Below are 22,185 nucleotides of genomic sequence, written 5' to 3' on the forward strand. Positions count from 1 at the left end.
GCTAACAGCAAATTGGCTTAAGTTCAGTTGGCAGGACAAACTTCAATTTGGAAATTTTTTCACAAATTTAAAAAAAGCAAAAAATATGTGTTTGCAACCAATGCAAAAAAAAGATCACTATGGGAAAGAATCAAAGAATATATTGTTTACTTTTTTTTTATAACTATTAACAATTGCAGGGACCATGGAAAAGTACATACTGGTTGAAAAGTATTTAAATTTTTTCATACAACTAAAGTTATGCAGTTTTACTCCAAGTTTGATAACAATTTTGCACACTTGAACTTCAAGAGGTCACAGTCTAAACAAGATTTCAAAAAATCACACCTATCCCCTTTACCAACACTTAAAGCACAATCGTAGTACTTGATTAAATTTTGCACACTTGAAGCTCAAAATAACAAGAGAACTTTCATGTACATATCGTTGCAAAGACAGACGAGAAAAAAAAATTGTGTACCCAAGCTTTGGAATAAAAGGTTCTAAATTTATAAAAATGAATGTTTAGTTGTTTGTTCCTATCCAATTAAAAAATTTACAGGTTTATTTGAGCTTGATAAAATTTTGCAGAATTGACCTCGAACCAAAATAAGAGGGTAATCACCGTCTACCTGAGATTTCGAAAAAAACTATCCCCATCCCCCTAAATGAAGTCCCTTCAAATTGAATAAAACCCAAAATGCCAGTACTTCAGCTACATGACTTTATTCAAGTTATCAGTAGGGGCAAGATTACATGGTGAATTGCCATGCATGTGAAAACACAGCATAACACCCAAATGCAAGTTAATACACCATATAGCAACAAAATGCAAATTATACAATGGAATTATGTAGCATTTAAACAAATCTTAATACAAATCATAAAAAAAGTAATATTTTAATGTTGAAATTCAAGGAATGTCATTTCCGGACAAAAAAAATTGTACCAAAGTGCATGGATCAGGAAAATTAATTTAATTTAGTTCATTGTGCATCTTTTATTATCCAAACCACCAATTCTCACTAATTTATTTTCATTGTTCTGAATGTATCTGTTTTAGACAAATTTATTACAAATTATTTTACTGTAAAAAATGCAGCATGTAAATTTTACTACTATTCTGGTGGAGTAAGTATTACGAAACAGCTTGTTATAAAAAAAAAAACAATAACACCTGAATCCTCTGTTTGAAAAAAAACAAAATTGGACTAAAAATAAAACTGTAAAACTTGTCTCTCGTTATCTGGCAAGATTTATTGATGAGACAGGAAAAACAAGGATAACTATCAGGAAACTGTCCATAGCCCTGGATCGCATAACGGTCAGGCTCTGCTGCCCATTACAACAACGCTAGGCAGGGGTGGTGCGACTGACGGTTTGCATCGTGACGTGCGACAGGTGGCGGCTGGTACATGCTTGGAGTCCAGTCCCTCTCCGTGCTGTGCCTGTCCACCTGGGCCATAACCACCAACTACATCCTGCTGTGGGTGAGTAGCACACCCTGAGTCGACACTGCTAAGTTGCATCCGGGGGGCGAAGGGTGATCTTCAAGTTGATCAAGGAAACAACATTTTATACAACAAGATGTAAAATGTTCATGTTTTAAGATTTTCTTACTCTAGTATGTACATTTAAATATGCTCTCCACCAAACTACTTTACATCTAATCATTTGGGGGGGGGGGGGGGGGGGGGGGGGAAGCATGTTCATTGGAGAAACAATTGTAAAATTTTTCATGTCACTGTTCACACAAACTGATTTTGACAATTGCGTCACCAAATCGTGAGCCACGACCACGTGCATTATCAGCTCGGTAGTCTGTGGTTGAGACGGTCATGAACGCCGCGCTGTGCACCTTCCAGTTCACGAACAAGATCGTCCCCATCCGCATGGACCCGATGAGCGAGCTGCTCGGGGCAGACCTGGTGGAGCACCGCATCCGGCACGCCAAGGCCGGCATCAGCCGCATCATGTCCGCGGTGAAGCCCTTCCCGGAGGAGGGCGACTTGCGGCGGGTCCCTGCGATGGGGTGCAACCCGGGTGAGCTCACGCTGTGGCGCCGCGGAGCGCACCGATCCAGTAGGACCCAGCCTCGTAGGTGATCACTGGGCCGACACCACCAGAGACGAATACAGGCTTTCCTTCGCCACGAGCAGAAATTTTAATTAGGCATCCCACCCCCTACCCCACACCGGGTACATTACATGTAAAATTATAAGTCAAATTTTATCAAATCCCTTGTAATTACCATTGTTTAAGTATCCAAGTGGTTGTTTCACGTACTGTATGTATATCAATAATTTAAGCTGTATTCGAATACATAGGGACGCATCCATAGCACACACGTCCCTACATCCCTTAGCAAATGCAGCCAGAATGTTAAGGATGCATTTCTAATGGATGGATGGTATCCGAATACATACCTTTACTGCTAACCCTTGCCCACATCAATCCCAAGCCCTCAGGAACAGTATACGAGACCGTCCCTTGGTCCTGCAGAGACTTTGTATCCACGGGACACCAGGGAAATAACCCAGAAGAGATTTCGAGTTCGCTCACCGTGCCAACCCCCAACACTGTCTATACCTGTTCTCGCAGTGCTGATCCCCGAGATGCCTGGCTACTACCCCCGTGCAACATGAGATCGGAGGACTAGCGACCGGGAGCCAGACCACTGAGTAGTGTCTGACTAGCTAAAGACCTTGGTCAAAAACCCGCTGCGAAAAGGCATCACGTGCAAGTAGTGTAAGTGTGTCGATTCTGGGCCAGTATGTATGGAGAGGCTGTCACGACAAAGTGTCAACTTGTAATAAAACCTGTGAGTGTTCCCACAAACCACTTGCCATCCAGTGTAAGTGACCTACTACCTGCCATGCCTCTTTTGTGGACACTTTCTATCCCCATTAACAATTTCATGCTCTGTTATTTCTGGCCTTCACTAAAGAGTCAGCTAACAATAGTTTGCATGGTTCCAAATAAAGGCAGCTGGAAATGTAAGACAATCAATCTGAATGGGATTCAGGAAGCGTTTCATGACAGTATAACTAAAAATGGTGTTTCATTCACCTTTAAATTTGAACATCAATAATCATGACTTTGAGTATCTTAAGGCAGTTGATTATAATCATATTCACTGTCATGTGCTTGTGTTTGCAGGTCATGATGCATACGTAATGGAAAATTACTACAACAGCATTGAAACCAAGGTGGTTCCCACCAAAACAAATGTGAATATGGGCATTACGAAGGATACATTTACAATGCTAGACTCACTAGGAAAAGGGTCAGAACTTCCCCCAAGATTTGCCTGGCTAGATTAACAGAGTGACAACGAATAAATTTCAACCTAACATAAGACACTACTAGTAGATCCTTATCTTGCAACACTTATGTTAAAGAAAAAAAACATTTGTGTACAAATTGTTAATGAATAAATAACAATTAGTGTCAACCATGTACTTTAGAATGTTTTAAATGCAGTCAAGACAATGACTCAGTCATTGGAAGAAATTAGCTACAAAATATGGCTTATTCCTTCAAATGCTACACAGCAAGCTGTCAAGGGCATACACAGGAGGAGGTTGGAAAGAAGTGCAGCTTTTCCCCTTTTGAAGTGCGGGAAGTGAGGAAACAAAACAGAAAAAAATATTTGTATGTAAACAAAAAATTTCTGAAAATTTTATAAACAGATTGGTTGCTGGTATTTCAAAACATTGAAAGAAACTCACCACAAAAAAAATTATGAAACAGAGAAATATATGTATGAAATAAACAACAAATTTCTCTATATGTATGTAAACATGCATTTCTGAAAAATTAATAAACAGATTGGTTGTTGGTAGGGATGGGACGATTCCAAAATTTTCGATTCCGATACCCGATTAGATTAGTGATTCCTTAAAAAATTCTTTGATTCTCGATACTCGATACTCACCTAGTTAACTTAATATTAAATAATTAAAATTCTATTTGCAATATTTTTTTTTCAGCTTTCAATACATATATGTAGCATACATCATAAATTCATATTTATCAAATTTGAGTACACAACTAAGTTATTAACATTAACTCATAAAAATATTTACATCATTAGAAGTTAATGGCTCATATGTCAAAGGGGTCAAACTAATCTAAAATTTGTTTTGTAATACAGAATAAACTATAAATAATATTTTAGGCTTTCCTTGAGCAGTATAAATTATTTTTGTTCATACAACTTGCCTAACTTAGAGAAGGGTACAAATTAACTAAAAAATTTGTGAAATGAAACAGTAACAAAATGAAGCAACAACAAGAGAACTAGCAAATGAAAGTGTTGTACTTGATTGTGGTATTTCGGCGTTAAGTTACATTTAAGAAACACATACAAATTCATTCGTTGTTATTTCGGCATTGTGGTCAATTTTGACATTCGACGTTAAGGTATTTCGGCGTTGTGGTAACGACCCAACAAAATCTATAAAACAATGTTGACCAACTAATCATCATCGTCCCACCATTCGAAAATGAATGTTTGTTTACATTTTTCCGCTTTTTGGCGCGATTTTAAATGTTTGTGCTGCCCCGTACGGCTGGGTGACGAAGTAAAGATAGTTCCCAAGGTCCCCTTTAAGAGTTTCCAGGCCTGGTTTGCCCGATAATCTGCTTGATAATACGACACTGTTCCAACTATATGCCAGCGTCCCCGGCTGATGTGGTATGGCCACTCACGTAAGGCTGTTCCTTACACGTTCGCCACCGTTCGCCCAATCATCTGCTTGCTTTTGTATTTATCCGACGTCGCTGTTCCAAGCTGACGTCAGTGCCCCAAGCAGTGTGCGTAAGCTTTTAAACTTCGCCTGTTTGTCTTATCTATCCAAACATTATGCCGGAAAGGAAAATAAAAGCCGTAGTTTTGCGTATTTTTACAGTATATTTTTGGGTTTAACATTATAACGTGAGCGTGTGTAAGCTTTTGTTTGCTTTACTGCATTTATGATTAATGTTCAGTGGCGGCCATGTTGCGGTGTTTGTTTACCAGTGACGAGACAGTCTTTTACCCAGTATTTAAATTTCGTTTAAAAACACTGTGATTTTGCATTTAAATATTAAATTTCGTGTAAAAACCTTGTGTTGTGGCGATTTCGCGTAAAAACTGTATTTTACGGTGATTTCGCGTTTATCGTCGTTTAATCGCGATCGCGAAAAGAACAGGCCCCTACTAATACGCAGTGATAATTTTTTTTATAAATTATTTTTGTACTTTGACTTGTGTATAACATCGACCCAAGTTTTAGATATTGTTTATTTGAAAAAATATGTGTTATAATGCGTCTAGTCAGTCATAACCCCACTCAACGAGTCGTTAAATAATTGTATCTGACAGATTGCAATGTTGTGAAATGATTTTTTTTTGCTACATGCGGGAATAGACTTATCACCGATTCTCGATTATTAAAGTAGAATTGGTAGGTATCAATGAAATTCGGAATCGGTTTTCCCATCCCTAGTTGTTGGTATTTCAAAACTTTGAAAGAAACTCATAATTAAAAAAAATGAAATAAAGACGCACCATCTCCTCCATGAAAGAGGTTGAATTCAGAGAACATTTCCCCCATCTTTTGCATTTTGAATTGCTTGTGCACCTGAGCTACGTCCCAAACTTGTCACACGCACGCACACTGCTGTTTATGAATGGCTGAACGAAGTGATGTCTTATCATATGCCTTGGTTTCTTTTAAATTCACCATCACCGCACCCTTCAGACCGCAGTTAATTACCGCTTCCTGAAACTCCACTAGGTTAAGAAACTACACGCTTCGTCTGTAAACTGCATCACTTGCGCGACTTTAGTCCGCGGCTTCCTGAACCTCCGCACGGGCGTGACAGATGAGAGATGCAAACAGAGGGTGCGAATGGGTTTGTTCATTGGTTTTTTTTTTCCTGCTTCTTTTCACTGTGGCTACTGGTGAAGGCAACCCCCTGCCCCTCCCCTTTCACCCTCTCAGGTGACCACCCACCGTATATCACCGCATTCTTTGCTTTCTGAACAGCCACCAAACTAACTGCGGCTTGGGTGTATCGGGAGAGAACCATGTAAATCACTCTACTGAAGAAAGTGGCACCAGAAAGGGTCTAGTAAATAAATAAATGTAATAATTTTCAAGCGCTATGTACAAGAATTGTGATTTCAAACATAAAGTTAATTTTTTATATAAACACATAATCAAAAAGTTCAGGTGAACACACTTTTCGAATGCGCGCCGACCCCGGATGTTGACGCCCCGACCAGACCTTCAGTGGTTGCTGCTGAGCGCCCACTGCTGGACGTCGGTCGGCAGCCTCGCGTCCATCATCTTCACGGCTCGCTTCACCTGGTCCGGGGTCGCCAGGAACCGGTGCAGCTGGAACTCTTTCAGCACTTCCCGTCCGCCGCTCACCAGCGGCACGACCACTTCCAGCTTCTGCGAACATTACCAGCGTCCCACTGAGCTGAGCGATGCATCGCAAAGCCTATGGTCTGTCCCACTCTTAGCTTGCAGTACACAGCAAATGTCGCCCACTGTTGCCGGATATGCACCACCGGGCTTCTAGACATGACATGTATAACCATCAATATTTATAATTAATTTTAGTACACTTTTAATTTTACTATTTTTTATATTTTTCTGATACCAAAAAATGGTGTATTTTCATAGTATTATTACAGTTTTACACATTCTGAAAGAAAAAAATCTCAATTATTATTTCTCAAGAAAAAAACTATTTGTAGCAGTCTTGTCACTATTACGTAATAGAAAGACATTCCATTAATCCTATGGTCAAGCAGCATCTTTAAACTTTCCAATCACCTCAGTTTAAAGAATTGAATTAAGGCTTAATATGCAGATTTGAGTATGCCATAGCAAATATCAATTTAAACATTTCAGAGGTGATATGTGGTAACACAGACAGGGTTCACACACATGTACACATGTACTTCAGCCAATTTACCCTGTCTCATCAGTTTATCTGACAGATATACTACAATACCCATTATTATCAAAACAAATTTCAATAAACATAACATATATAACATGCAAAATTGACTACCGTATTTACCCACATGTGGGTAGCACATTTTATGCAAACTGTCTTAAATAACATGTACTGCAACCTTATACTTTGTTATTTCATTTTAGGTAAAAAAAAAAAAATTAACATTGCACTGTTGTGGTTGACTATGTGCTATATAATTATGCTGGCTGGTTTTTAATAAATATGTCATGAGTAAATATAATTTGTTTAATTAAAATATCTCAGCAGTGCATGTAAAGCATCATGAACTGCGCCGTTTAGCTACGTCTGCTGCCTGTATTGACAAAAAAAATTGACAAATTGCTTCTCTCTTGAAGGGGATGGGTAAAATATATAAACAATAGACGGGAAGGGAAACACGGGTATAAAAAATAGTATTTCTTTTCCATTGTATTTTTTGTTATATATTATAAATAGTGATGGTGGGTGGAAGGAAGAGGGACACCTGTATTTCGCGATTTCATTTCATGTCAAGGTATTTTACAAAACACTGTAGCTTTTTCTAACAGTCATGGCAAATTGTGAGGGTGCAGCAGTACGGTGACCACATTCTCATTGGCCCCGTCAAGAGCGGGACGACACCTCTCACCGACCTCAGCCAATAACAACAGGAGAAAAACTACAGTATTTTGTGAAATACCTTGACACGAAATATATTCGTGAAATACAGGTGTCCCTAGCAATAAAGGATGGAGAGGAGAAAGATGAAGGAACGAGGGTCAATATCAGTGCCATGAGCTTCAACATCAGTGCTGTGTTTCTTATACAGTAATAAGCTGAGACATGGACCATAAGGCTTCACTTGTATTCTACTGGAGACAGATATATGGTGCGACCTATATTCAAGGGCAACCCTTACAGTGAAAATGTTAGATTTTGATGCTCAAAATTAAAGGTGCAGCCTATATGCAGGGGCGACCTTTCTGCGGGTAAATGTGGTATAATACGTTTTCCTGTACAATATGCAGTTTGCATTGTTATAATTTTCATCAAAATTTTGTAATCAATCCTGCCAGCCTGAATGCAAAATAGAACACACAAACCTGTACGAGCGATCTTTGAAACAATATGTTATTTTTGTGATCATGCAAAAGATTATATTAATTTGACTGTGCTTCAAATTAACGCCCAGTTGTTTGAATCCCTTAGGTTTTATTAATGTTGGTAACAATCAGATAGGACTTTCAACAGAATAAAAACTAATAGGACTTTCAATTAAACAGAATAAAAACTATGATTAAAAATACATTATGTGTTAACACAATACATTTAGAAAACACAGATTATAAAAAATTAGTTATATATATTTTTTAATACTTTAAAATTTTGTGTGTTTTCCAGGTTTTAAAGGCACCTTTTCAATTCCCAGAGTTTTCCATGTCTTCCAAATTTTACCTCTTTGCTCAAAGCTGCAAAAAATATTACAAAAAAAATTCACAATGTTCTCGAGCCCCTCACATGTTTTTTACATTGAGGTCATTAGACACAATGATGGGCAGCAAGATCATAATGGAGCGTCGATGGAATGAATGGGTGAAGGAAACAATTGTTCTCTGAGAAAAACCACCAGCTCACTACGAAGTCCACCGTGTTTCCCACTTACGAAAAATCTGTGTTCGCCTCGCCAGGAAACGAACCCGCATCACCTTGGTAGAAGGGTAGTGATTCGACCACTCGACCAATGTGGCCCCATGTTATCATTCGGTACAGGTTTTACAGGCTACGCTTAAGTTGGCTCTTAGATAGGAATGACTTTCGGGAAGTCGATCCTATATTGTTCCGTTTAACTATAATGCTCAGATGTCTTGGAGAGGTTCAAGAAGAATGAAAAAGGGGTTTGAATGAGAAATAATCTTACTCCTCCTTGTTACAATGTCCAACACCAAAGACCTCAAACAACTGGTGTTTTAGTAAACCCTTTTCCAAAACCCCACTTAAAAAAATTCCTTCATAATAAGTTTAAAAAACTCTTTTTTAAATTTTTCAAACTCATTTTTACCCTTTTAATAAGTTTTTCCTCTCTAAATTTTTGAGTACTTCGAGAAACATTTTAGCAGGGATTTACTTGTAGTAAAGGTCACATAAACAAAGATAAATTACATTTTTTAAATTTTATCTACAAGAATACTATTCTTATATGGCTAATGTTTAACTAACATTCAGATTAATTTTTTTTTCCCCTTGATGCACTCCACTGACCTGTAAGTGTTCGAAAGCTTTCAAAAGCACTGGTCTTTGAGCCATCTCCGCTGATGGGTTCTGGGAGACAAATTTCATATAGCGATGTAGAACCATCTCAAAGTTCAGTGGCTCTCCGTCGTAGATATCCGTGTGGTGATACATTGATATTACCTAGAACAACACACAATAGTAGTCACTGAATTAATTAATTAATTTTTTTTTTGTAAAAAGACTACGATAAATTGGTTTCATGCTTTCATCAGTTTGTAGCCACTTACATACATAGGTTCTGCTATGAAATATCTCAATCTTTATCTATAGCTGTAAAAAAATTATTCATACCTATTCTTTAATGTTAAATATTTTTAAGTGGTTTATGGGGTGGGGGCAATAGCCCCTCACCACTCTTATTGACCCCAACAACCCCTTTTAACTTTTTACCTAAGACATGACTGATGCATGTCATATATGTAATTAATAAGATATACAGTTTCAAACAACATAATATTAATTTTTTTTTTTTCCAATCCATTGAGTTTACACAATTTGGTACAAAATTCATGCTACATAATTACATTCAATGAATTCACCACAGTAAAAGAAAACATTTTTTTGGTTTGAGTTAAGTTTGTCAAATTATTGATTTATTTCATGTGTTTGTTCCAGTTCGTTGCTAAATAGTGTATTAACTTACATTTCGATGTTATATGTTGCATGCATTCACATGATTTGGAGTGTTATTTCGGTTTTATTGCAATGTAATACCAAGTTGTTTTTTTTTTGTTCCAAGGGTAAACAATTGCATGTAGTAAATGATGCTGAATATAAATATCCCCGAATAATCAAGAAACAATATGATGTTTCAACTTAAATAATACTGATGCCATCGCTGTGGTTTATTTGTAGATTGAGAAAAAAGCTTCGAAATGTTATTTTTCCTAAATGTTTTTGTTAACTTCTAGACCTTTGCTTCATTTTTCTGATACTAATCTTCAAAGTGTGATACCGAAGAAAATATTTTTTTTTTTAGCTACAGGTGTTATGAACCTATAATAAAATTTTACAATCCATCAAAAAAAAAAATAGAAGTAGGTACATTTGGTGTGGTATAAAATTGTGTGCAGTTTTTAACTTTATTTGAATTTGATTTAGAAATTATATAAAAATTGTAATTAAATTTTCAAATAGTTTGGTTAACAAAAACCTTGCTATTGCAAAATGACAAAATTTTAGTCCCTTCAGATTTGTATTATTGAAGTTTGACAGTTCTTCTCTTACACTGACACACAAATGATGACAAGTAATGTAATAAGAAGAGAAAATGGGCATAAAATAAAAGAACACAAAATCAACATACTGCATTAAAAAGTAGTTCAGTATACTGTCTACAGAGAAAGTAGGCCAATTTCATGCAACACAATATCTTTGCATACATAACTAACCCCTTAAATTCAAATCAAGGTATACTTTTTCTTTAGCTTTGAAAATAAATAAATAGTTCTAAACAATTTTATTCCTTACCAATTTTTTTCTGAATCTCATCAGTAAAAAAAATTAATTTTGCTATCTAAAATATAAGGTAAAAAAAAGTACAAAAAACACGATTCTGCCCAACACCTACCAAGCAAATCTCCACAAGTGACAATCCAGTCAATAGATTCACCAAGGGATCGCGCGAGATTAACTCGTATACTTCCGTGAAGTCGGAGGCTTGCAGGAACGGATGCTGTGGGCTGAGCTTTGACACAACTTGCGTCTGAGGACAAAAAAGTAATAGTATATTTATTTAGATTAATATTGCAACAAAATATATACACAGATGTTCCAGAAATCAATAGTAATGTACACACACCATTTTGCAACCCACATGTTTTTTTAAGACTGTTCTTTAGATGACTATTACCTTTTTTTAATAGTATCTAAACATATTAACACCAGGAATTGCTAAACTTATTTCTATCACCTAAGATTTTCCACTTCCTGCCTACATAACATGTCTTAGCCTGCAAGTGTGAGCTCATTTTTCATATTATTGTTACGAGTGGACAAAACAGGTTCGTAAGGATAGCCCAATTAATTTTTATACAGTTTTATTTACTACTAATATTTACATTACTAATTAAATCACCACACTTAATGTCTGTTCACAAATCACTGAGTATCAGTCTAGTCCACATACAGTCTCGCGCCACTCAGTCATGCTCACACGGCACTGTCGCTCCATGGCTGCGCCGCTCCCAAAGGGAGATCTCTCATCCTTGTCACTGAACTCCCACTTCACTCCACTCGCCGGTTGGAACTCTTGGAACTCTCAGGGATAACAGCATCGCCACTTTTATAACCTTGGCTGTCTTTCTAGAACCGACTGGAGTGGTTGTGATGTGTTGCGTCATCCCGAGCCGACACGAAGCTCGAAGCATCCAGAAGAACGTCACATCATTCACGTCCATGCAGTGGCCTGTGGAAATCCCAGGCCGCTAAAGATAACAGCGCTGAGGAAGGAGGACAGTGGGACCGGGGAGGGGGGGAGGGTGTGTGTGACGAGGCCAGGCCGCTATAATCCCTGAAAGTATGTGTGTGACTTCAGTGACCAGGAAATTTGTAGGGTACACAAGTATTTGAAACACGTGTACAAGTATGCAAGTATACAAGCATACAAGTGAGTGTACAGGTATGCGAGTGTCTGAAAATGGTTGCAAGTACCGTATAAACCCACGTACCACCCACACCTTTTTTAAAAAAATCAGGTTCGAAAAAGAAGGGTGCGGGTGTTACGTGGGTCTTGGGCCATTTTTGCACGGTGACGAAATAACGCCGGCGCGACTGGAGGTTGCTGCGATAGGCAAGAGGGGTAGGGGAAAAGGATGGGAAGGAAGCGGCAGACAGTCAAGGTCACATTCCTCACAGCATTGTCACACTGCAGCTTCGCCGGTTACAAACGCGCGCTCCCACGCACTGTTCTATTCCTCATTTGCAATGTACCCAGTGGCTTTAAACGTGTGTTGGCTGCAAGTATTGTATGAATCGTAAAAATTTGCGTTCTTTCACAGTTGCGGAAAAATTAAAAATACCTAATCAGTGAAACGGAAGAAATCGGTAACCGTGCTGCTGGGTGAATAAATGATGACGAATCATGTGTGAGGGATTGGAGGAAAAGTAAAGACAAACTGCTTTCGGCCAGTGGCGATAGACGTGCGTTCCGTGGTGCGGTAGCAAAGTTTCCGGAGATAGAGGAAAACTCTACGACTACATACAGGACAGACGGAAATTCGGGTATGCTGTAAGCACGGAAATGTGTTCGCTAAAGGCGCTGCAAATTGCTCGTGAACTTGGCGTGTGTGAAGGCTTTAAAGCAAGTAGGAACTGGATGCGCAGGTTCATGGTAAGAAAGGGTTTGTCCATGAGGCGGCGTACCACAATCTGCCAGCGTTTACCGACAAGCTACGATGAGAAATTAATAGCATTTCAGAGGCATGTGTTAAAGCTGCGGAAGCTGTAGAATATGCCACATTTAAGCACAAGGTTTTTTACTATGCATGTAATAAAAATAGTTTTTATTATGCATAGCTAGCACTTGCGGGCTTTATCGTTTATTTGTTTGAACGAGGTCATTGCCCAACGCACGATAATGGACACGGAAGATTGTAACTGTAAACAGCTGGGAGCTGGGCAAGGTCACGCGCACACACGGCGTGTTGTTCTCGATTGCGCGCGGCGATGCCACGTTCTACTCGCGCGATGTTGCCACATTGCAGTTGCCTGCCTTCTGTACACTTTTAACACAAATGCCGAGGCTGTAATAAGTAGCATAGTACTTTTTTGGTAATTCTTTACGATTTGTTACTGTTTGAAAGGAAAATAAATCACGACTAAATTATTTTTTTCCGTGCAGATTTGCAATAAAAAAAAATTTTCCCACCATGGCATTCTAAAAATAAGGGTGCGGGTCTTACCCGGGGGCGGGTGGTACGTGGGTTTATACGGTATCCGAGTTTGGAAATATGTATACGAGTGCGCAAGTATATGAGTGTGCAAGTAAGCAAGTGAGCTATAACGCAAACATTCCAACAAGTGCTGCTGCTCCCAAGTTAGTTTTCAGAAAGTAATATGATAGCTAATAGAGTATTCTAGTCCCCCCTCGCCATTCACTTCTATCACCATTTTACCTAAGACATGATCGATGCAAAAGATATGTAACTATTAAACATATTTAACCCTGTGAATACAAAACTCTCATAATACAGTAGAATCCCGCTGATGCGACCCCTCACGGTTTCCGGAAAAACTGACTTATAAACGGAATGGTCGCAATAGAGAATTTGGGCTGATTCCCCCCCCCCCCCCCCCCCAAGAAAAATCCAAATACATAAAAAAATCGGTATTGTTCGCATAGATTTCATATTCAAATAGTCTATGGTGTAAAAAAGACAACTTTTTAAATTCATATTACACCTCGGACTCGCATACCCCGAACAATGGGTTCCGATAAATACTCACGCTAAGAGAATTCATGTCACGCGAGTTCGGCTATGCTAGCCGGCTCGTTCAAAATGTGGCGAAGGAACTTGTGTGGATCAGGTAGAAAACATTCGGCTATAAACGAAAGATATAAGAACAATGCTATCCTGAAATGCTGTGACATGTTTTTGGAGTAGATAATCACAGCGACAGACCGACAGGATGCACTCCCGCCCTTGCCCTCAGCAATGTTTATTTTGACAGCTCAAGCAATTATCTTTTCCACGACCCTTCACAGCGTAAAAAAAACGAAAAAAAAAAACACGTGTGTACGGGTAAATGATGGGAAGGAGAGCGGAACTGCTGGCTGCTCACGCATCTACTCGCCAGTCGCCACTGTCTGGCGGCGGCCCGCGCGCGTATGTGCGTGTGTGTGTGTGTGTGTGAGGCTGGCAACCAGCAGCATCGTTAGCTAGCGATAGTGTGACGGTAAATGTCGACCTTGACCACTTCCGCTTACTGCAGGGCTCGCTCTCTTTTATCTCTGTCTCCCCCTCCCACAAATATATTGGCTGGCAGGTCTCGCCCTCTTCACCTTCTTTATCTTATCTATCACGCACACTTGAAGCACCTAATACGTCGCGCCCCTCAAATTTTTCAGTTGCAAATTGCTGCCTTCCTTCTGTATTGCATTTATAATTTCTTCTCTCTTTTTAAGAATTGTGAGAAGAGTAGACTTCGGAATGCCATATTGCTGTGCTATCTTCGTCTTGGAAATTGTCTTCTTATCCACTTGCTGGATAATCTCATAATTTATCATTAGCGAGAAACTGGCTCGCTTTATACTCATTTTCACGAATCCACGAGTCCGTGTAAATTCAAAAACGAGTCACACTCGTGAAACGGGACCGGGACGACAATAGACTCGCGCGTAGGTGCTATCAGGTGATGCGCGCAGTTTACCGGTATTGGCTAGCGTGGACAGTCTAGAGGGGTGGTATCTATTTTTAGCCGTATTTTGTATGCCTGCCTGCTTACAGTACAGCGCTGGCCGAGATAAACGTGAATGACAGCGCCCAACAAAGTGTAACAGACTTGTTTTTCAGCCGATTTTACTCAAATTTTCGACTTTCTCTGCTCAAATTTTTCACGGTTTCTCAAAAAAACGGTCGTATAAATGGAATGGACGCATCAGAGGGGGGTCGCATTGGCGGGATTCTACTGTACACAGTTCTTGGAAATCAAATAGGAATTATAGTACCATTTAATATGTTTAATACAAAAATATAGTTATCACTTATTATGTAATACAAAATTGTTATTTGTTCTCAAGGAAAACAATTACAGGTAGTAAAAGATGGTTAATACAAATAACCCAGAATAATGTAAAGAAACAATGTTATTGTTCAACTTAAATGATACTGATACCATTGCTTTGGTTTATTTGTAGGTTGCGGAAAAAAATCTTGGCAATTTTATTCATTCCTAAATGATGCGGTATGTCTTTTTGTAGTTTAACTTCTAGACGTTTTCTTTAGTCTTCTGAATAATCCTTTTTTAAGCGTGATACAGTAGAAAATATATTTTTAGAGGTTTACACTGGAGGTTCACAAATGTGACAAATGACATCATTGCCTCGACACGCCCTACCAACTGTAAATAAGTTTTTGCTGCAAAAAAGGATGTCTTATACAGTGTTTTATGCTGTGAAAGCAGAGGTGTGTTGTGAGATTCCGACGAGGACGAGCGGGAACGCACCAGGAACGTCCTGAAGGCGGCCTCGCTCTCGTCCACGTCGCAAAGCGCCTTGCACACCCGGCGCACCTCCGGGTCGCCGGCCAGCTGCCTCGCGCTCCCGTTCCAGCAGTGGAGGAACACGGGGTCGAAGAGGCGGACCCCCCCGTCGTCGTCGGGCAGCGCGAGGAGGTCGCCCAGCAGCCCCAGCCGCGACGCCAGCCCGGCGCGCTTGTCGGCCGGCGGCAGCACGAACACCTGGCGGTGCGAGAAGCGCGACTTGACGCGCTTCTCCAGCAGCTCCACCACGTCCAGACGCACCGTCAGGCCCAGCACACACACCGGCGCCTGCCACCACAAACCCCCGCTTCTTCACCGGGGGTCTCGGACCAAACCCTCAACAACCGCCCCAAACAAGGCCAACATCGGCTGAAAAAAAACTCAACAAAAAATTGTTTAAAGACTCATCAAATGTTCCCCTCCACGGAAATCTTTAGTAAAAGGCGAAAGATTTATGCGTTTGAAGGGAAACCAGAGCACATGGGATAGGGTAAATAGTAAATCTACTTATTTATAGTATTAACAAAAATTACGTGCCCGAGTTACCCACATTTGGGGTAATCTTGCTGATTTTAAAATAGTTCAAAACCTAAGACAGCACAGAATATTCTGCGGAAGGAATTAGTCGGAAAAATTATCACAGCACAGACAGGACACCGTAGGCCGACGATGAGACAGTAGCAACAAGAACAGTATATAGAGACAAAAAAAAAATGGTCGTCTGTAAAGTCGGTTTACGGATGATAGTTTAATGTCACAACGTCATAACAAAACATTGATGAAATGATTGCAAACTTTTATGAATAAAATTGAATCATTTTTATTGAATTATCACTATTTTGTATGGATACAAAGAAGGAGTGAAATGAAATCTACAATTTAATTGATAAATTTACTTTTATTTGCACTCATTAATTCAAATATGTTCATTACTTTAACGAAGAGATTATTTTAACTATATCTTTTATACATGTTTGCTATTTAACTTCTTCCAATCTGTGTTATTCTGTTAAGGATAGGACGATGATAGGAAAAGTAGGAAACGAATGGGAGTGTTTCAAGTTTAATGTGCCTCGAAAAAGTCAAATCAATGGTTGTTCCAATCAAGTGGAAGAGATAGATGCGGTGCAAGCATACAATGAGCGTAACGGGACACAGCATAATGGCACAATGTGTGTAACGGGACACTTTTTCGTGCGTGCAGCCGGCGTTCATTGATTTATTAGACGTCATGTCAAAAAAAAAACCTTGGATAAAACAACCACAAACAGACGAGCCAAAAATATTGTACTAAACAGATACTGTGTACAACATTATTTTTTCCGGCATTGAGGTTTCTTAAGACATACAGTGTTACCAGCAATGGCATACTAGAAAAAAAAATTCTTAAATTAAAAAGTAGTGGGGAAAAGATAGTGATTCACATATAATGTCTGCGTAACAAGTTTGACGCCAGTTACCTGAGCTGACTGGGCGACGTCAAACAAGTTGTACAGGAGCGTCTGGTTGTGGTGCCCACAGAACAAGTCGAATTCTTCCAGGATGAAGAGGACGCACTTGGAGGTGTCTCTACCTCCGCTCTTAAGGCACTCCAACAGGAAGGTCAAATTCTCTGCGAGCACAGGACATCACTATCACTGTTGTATGCAAGACAAATAGTAATTACATGTCCACATACACACCAAATTTCAATTGCTATGCCATAAAAATGTGTTGTTTAGTATGTTTTCATAAAAATACTGCATTCATGCTTTAATGTACAATCATTTAAGCTGAACCTTGTTATATAATCCCCAAGGAGCAAGAGAAAATGTTTACAAGCTTGAAAATATTACAGAAACCAAAAAATAAAAAATAAAGTTTAAACTTTTTTTTAGTAAAGAGTTGCTATATTTGTACACTATCTTGTGGCCTGCTACTCACCAACATAATAAAAAAATCCAACTTGTGACTGGCCTACGTGTAAATATTTCCAGTATTTTCACACTTTACATGACATCATGGCAATTGCTATCAGATAAAATAAAATTATAATTTCTAGTACATTAGAAAGTTTTAAATACCATCAGCCAGGTATAGCTACATGGATTCCACAAATTTAAAGAACATCGTAAATAGGTAATTAAAAATGATTTTTGCTAAGTAGGAATATAATTACTTAAATCTTTGTGTGATGGTGGAGGCCCCACAATTCTCGATAGTCAACATTTAACGGAATCGCAAGAATCAAAGAACTGAGGGATCTGCATTGACATCACTGGTAACTATAGATAGCTCATTCAGTTAAAACACTTAGTAAGCCCTGCTTTAGAATCTCAATGTGTTGCTGATCTCACTTGCTCCTTTGGAAGTTAACTATCTCACTCGCTCCTTCGGAGCTTCATATACCATAGGATCATGCCTTCACGATCAAAGATTTAACTTGGACGCGTGATGCGAGGACTTCGGTGACCTGCAGACGCGCAGGTTCCCGTGAACCGAGAAAGGGAGCGCGCGGCCCCGCCCCTCACCGGCAAACGACCGGAACACCTTGTCGCCGACGGCGGCCTCCAGCCCCAGCTGCCGGGTGATCTGCTTCAGCGCCAGGTGGTCGTCGGTGTGGACCCGGCCGTCCAGCCGGACGACGAGCGCCTGCGCATCGAAGGACGGGGCCTGGCGTAGCTCCCTCAGCGCGTGCCGCACCAGCTGGGGCACACCGAGACATGTTCTTTAACTGCAAGTCCAGAACATTTCTCAACGCGTCATGCTTTAACAGAAAAAAAAATTGGTTGTCTGTAAAGTCGGTTTACGGACGATAGTTTAACGTGACGTCATAACAAAACATTGGTGAAATGAAATCTACAATTTAATTGATAAATTTACTTTTATTTGCACTCATTAATTCAAATATGTTTATTACTTTAACAAAGAGATTATTTTAACTATAACTTTTATACATGTTTGCTATTTAACTTCTTCCAATCTGTGTTATTCTGTTAAGGATAGGACGATGATAGGAAAAGTAGAAAACAAATGGGAGTGTTTCACGTTTAATGTGCCTTGAAAAAGTCAAATTGATGGTTGTTCCAATCGAGCGGAAGAGAGACAGATGTGGCGCAAGCGTACAATGAGCGTAACGGGACACTTTTTTGTGCGTGCAGCCGGCGTTCATTGATTTATTAGACGTTGTCACGTCAAAAAAAAGAGTGCGTGGAATCCACGCACAACAGAAGTGAAACTTTTTGCTTATTATATTATTAGGTATAGGAAACATAATTCTCTTTGGCTGAGGTAGCAAATAAAAGAGAAATATCTGCAAGTATCCAATTGTGCATGTATCCAATTGTGCAAGAAAGTAAGTGTGTTATCATGTAAGTATGCAAGTGTGCAAGTATGCTGTGTCATTTCTACCTCTCCCCTACCGTCTCCTCTACCGATTCCCCCACTACGTAACTAATTATTCCCCTTCTCCCCCGGTTCCCCCACCAAGTACCTAACTAATCCCCTCATGCAATCGGAATATTCGTATAAAGAGCGGAATTTTCGTAATGCTGGAAAATTGTAGCCCCCTCAGCAAAAAAAAGTTTCACTTCAAAAAATTAGTAAAAATTCAGTCGTCACGATCCTGTATAAATTATTCATGTGGTACAAGTGCATGATGTTTTGTATTAGAATGTCGAAAGATCCTGGACATAGCAAAAAAACTTGTGATGAAACAATGTATTATATTGTAAGTTGAATATGAAAGAAAAAATTTCTTCAAGACCTGGCATAATTTGTGATAATTCAGTTTTTGTTTGAAAGAAAAGTAGTAAATGTTCTGATAGAATTCCAAGATAGAAAATAAAAGCATTAAGAAGTGTGAATGATATGAAAGGGAATGGGTCAGGACTACGAAAGTATCCCGAGAACACCCATTAAGATTCCAGGAAACGTTTGCATCGTGAAATGGTTTCAACGCAAACAATTTAGATTGTGGCCGCTGGTATTCGAAACAAAGGAAAAGGCAAAAAGTGGAGATATGCTCCACTGCTTGTCATAGAGAAAAAATGAAAACATATTTCCTTAAGTAAAGTTGAATGAATTGAATTTTGTAATCTTGCTACAGTTGGGCACAAGTCCAGTGGCAAGTCGTCCCTTATCCTTCACCGGAACTGTACATTCCTGGCTGTCACCTTCACCTCCTCCAAATTATTCCAGTCCTCTATCGTTGTTACATCAATTTTCTCCCTCTTTCTGTACTCCTCTCTCTAAAGACTTTATTTAACTTTTCACTCTTGTTTCTATACTGCCCGATCTATATCCTGTGTCCCAGCTTTCCCCACCCACCCACCGCATTCAGTAACTGGTCCACCTTCATTCCTGTAGATTGTCCCATCCCAGTCCCTTCATTAGATCTGATGGTCTAATTATTTTCTCTCCAAATTCATCACTTTCCAGTCTCCTCCACTTCCCCTTCACCCAACTAGCTACCCTCCCTCTAATTCCCTCTCAAGTGCCGCTGCATAATTGTCTTTCGCCGCTGTGTACTACAGCATGGGCCATATCTTTCAGCACAGTACTTCCTCCCCTTAGTACTCATGCCTGTACCCAAGGCCTGCCTGCTTATCTTCACATTTTTTCCTAACCTGTTCCTTACTCTCCAGACTTCCTTGTAGCGTTAGGCCCAGATACTTATAACTTTCTGTCGCTCCTATCACCTCTCCCTTCCAATGATACCTCTTAATTGCCGTCGATTTTTTTTTTCTTCGTGAAACTCACCACCCTTGTCTTACCCACATTAATCCTCTTTTTATTCCTTTCCGCACATTCTTCCATCTTTCACACCTCTGCATCCACATACACCACACATACACTCATACACACAATTTACTGAATATTGAACAAATTCACAGAACATTTTGCGTACTGTAGTCTTTCCAGAACCACGAGGGCCAATGATTAGCGCAGAATTACTTTCTCCAAACTCTATAGTTCTCTTCAGAAGTGTTAAAACATTTGTCTTTTCATTTTCATGTCCTCGGAATACTGCACTTGGGAGCATAATCTTTTCACAAACCATATAAATACCCAAGAGAATTTGTTCCTCTGAGATATCATTCATTTTTAAAATAGCTTATTCATTCACAATCTACAAATTTACGCTTAAACCAACATATATACAACCCAACACTAACACCTGTTGTCACTCCCGCGCAAATGTTTCATTTTTTTGCATTTTGGCCTTGTCGTATACAGCCATAAATCTGAGCAGAATATACCTACACAAATAACCAGATTATGTATTTTCCGGTCCCGTAAATTAACTGTCGAACTAAGAACCAATCAATTGATTTAAGGATTTTTAATAAAAAATAATAAAGTTTTTCACTTTTTAATTATTTTATTTTAATAATATATTTTAGATACACCTAAAATGCCTTCCTTGCAATGCAAGGCTTGTATTAGTTTTCACCTGTAAGAAAATAAATGCTTCAAACGAATAACGAAGTAGTATATGGGGCATATACCACAGAACTTCAAGTACCTACGCCTAGCTACAAGAAGATAAAAGCTTACGAAATGATGGTATCTACAAACAAATTATGTCGTATTTGTTTCCCTAGCATTACATGGCAATAAATGACATTAGGACAAATTGAAGGATCATATTTTTGTATGTAATTTGAAGCTTGAAATTATTTTAGATGAAGGCCAAGAATTGTGGGAACTTATGTGGAAAACATAAATAGTAAAATGTCTGAATTCGATACATATATTTAAAAAAAAAAAAAAAAAAAAAAACGTGGGTACACTAGATGGTAGTGTCATTGTCAAAGTGGAAGAATGTTGCATCCATACCTACACGTTTTGACGTGAATATGTCTTTAAAATTGCTTTAATAGTGGGAGGCAATCAAAAATACGTATGATAACAATATCGGCGGATAAAGTTTGGTGTTCCAGCTACATATATCTATCAGCTCCACCCAAAATTTAATTACACCACTGGATAGCTAAAGGATCAAAGAATTCGTTACGCTAAGTGAGGACTGTGACGCATCGCGCGCGGTGGAGGGGGAAGCGCCGCCATTTTGAAGTCATTTTGCTGTGTTTCGAGATTTCCATTTAGTATAACTTTTGACTCGGAGAAGCCATGACGTTCGTTTGAGTTTCAATCCTCAGCTCTCGTCAAAATCTATCTATTACACATATAAAACATTAGAGTAAAATAGTTACAGTGAATATATATGGTGTTAAAATAAAAAACATATAATAAAATATATATAATGTCGGCCTATTATACGCGACTTCTTAGTGTTCAAACATGATTATAACTTACATAAAATAGCGTATTTTATATTTTGTATAGAAAATATTACTTGTTACGTACACGTATTCACGTATAATACACAGACGTGACCATGACGCAGCCACACCCCATTTTTATTTTTCCTTTTTTATTATATACCTCCCGAACTAAGAAAAAAGGGGGGGGGGGGGGGGCTAAATTATATATTTGGCCTACCAACATGTTTGCTTGCTTGCCGCAAGCTTGGTGTTGAATTAAATTAGGCTTGCAGTGCAAACCTGACTCACCCACGTTTTATTCAAACTTTTAGATCTGACCAGTAAGGCCAAGATTTTTTTTTCTGCAAGGTTGACGAATGGCAATGGCTTGAAATTTGCTTGTTCTTTGCATCTAGATGTATGGCAAGCTTGCAGTGGGCAGGTTTTCTGCAGGCTTGACATGTTG

General features: G+C 39.1%; 2 protein-coding genes and 1 non-coding gene across 14 annotated transcripts in view; 1 reads left to right on the forward strand and 2 right to left on the reverse strand.

The window, feature by feature from the left end:
• LOC134528234 (putative ammonium transporter 3) overlaps window positions 1-3,440 on the forward strand; it is an 18,477-nt gene extending 15,037 nt beyond the window's left edge. For 5 of the 6 annotated variants that reach the window (XM_063361664.1, XM_063361661.1, XM_063361662.1 and 2 more), the window contains 3 exons: window positions 1,381-1,469; window positions 1,845-2,022; window positions 3,139-3,440. In XM_063361664.1, coding sequence (XP_063217734.1) covers window positions 1,381-1,469; window positions 1,845-2,022; window positions 3,139-3,302 — 431 coding nt within the window. In that variant the 3' untranslated portion in view covers window positions 3,303-3,440. Of the gene's footprint in view, window positions 1-1,380; window positions 1,470-1,844; window positions 2,927-3,138 lie in introns of those variants that run through there. The other variant, XM_063361666.1, reaches the window with a different exon arrangement.
• Window positions 1-20,651, reverse strand: part of LOC134528236 (origin recognition complex subunit 4) — a 26,951-nt gene extending 6,300 nt beyond the window's left edge. The window contains exons 1-8 of one of the 7 annotated variants that reach the window (XM_063361672.1): window positions 20,360-20,646; window positions 17,982-18,156; window positions 16,932-17,083; window positions 15,436-15,759; window positions 10,841-10,975; window positions 9,238-9,390; window positions 6,256-6,425; window positions 681-2,087 (exon numbers count right to left, since the gene is read on the reverse strand). In XM_063361672.1, the coding sequence (XP_063217742.1) occupies window positions 6,258-6,425; window positions 9,238-9,390; window positions 10,841-10,975; window positions 15,436-15,759; window positions 16,932-17,083; window positions 17,982-18,156; window positions 20,360-20,554 (1,302 nt within the window). In that variant the 5' untranslated portion in view covers window positions 20,555-20,646 and the 3' untranslated portion in view covers window positions 681-2,087; window positions 6,256-6,257. Of the gene's footprint in view, window positions 1-680; window positions 2,124-2,710; window positions 6,426-9,237; window positions 9,391-10,840; window positions 10,976-15,435; window positions 15,760-16,931; window positions 17,084-17,981; window positions 18,157-20,225; window positions 20,275-20,359 lie in introns of those variants that run through there. The other 6 variants (XM_063361671.1, XM_063361667.1, XM_063361670.1 and 3 more) reach the window with 6 other exon arrangements.
• LOC134528657 (U5 spliceosomal RNA) lies at window positions 15,836-15,951 on the reverse strand. Its single transcript, XR_010074412.1, has one exon. It is a non-coding gene; the product is annotated as a U5 spliceosomal RNA (small nuclear RNA).
• Window positions 20,652-22,185: the final 1,534 nt, after the last annotated feature.

Source organism: Bacillus rossius, chromosome 1, assembly GCF_032445375.1.
Source record: "Bacillus rossius redtenbacheri isolate Brsri chromosome 1, Brsri_v3, whole genome shotgun sequence".
In the NCBI taxonomy this organism is placed as follows: domain Eukaryota; kingdom Metazoa; phylum Arthropoda; class Insecta; order Phasmatodea; family Bacillidae; genus Bacillus; species Bacillus rossius.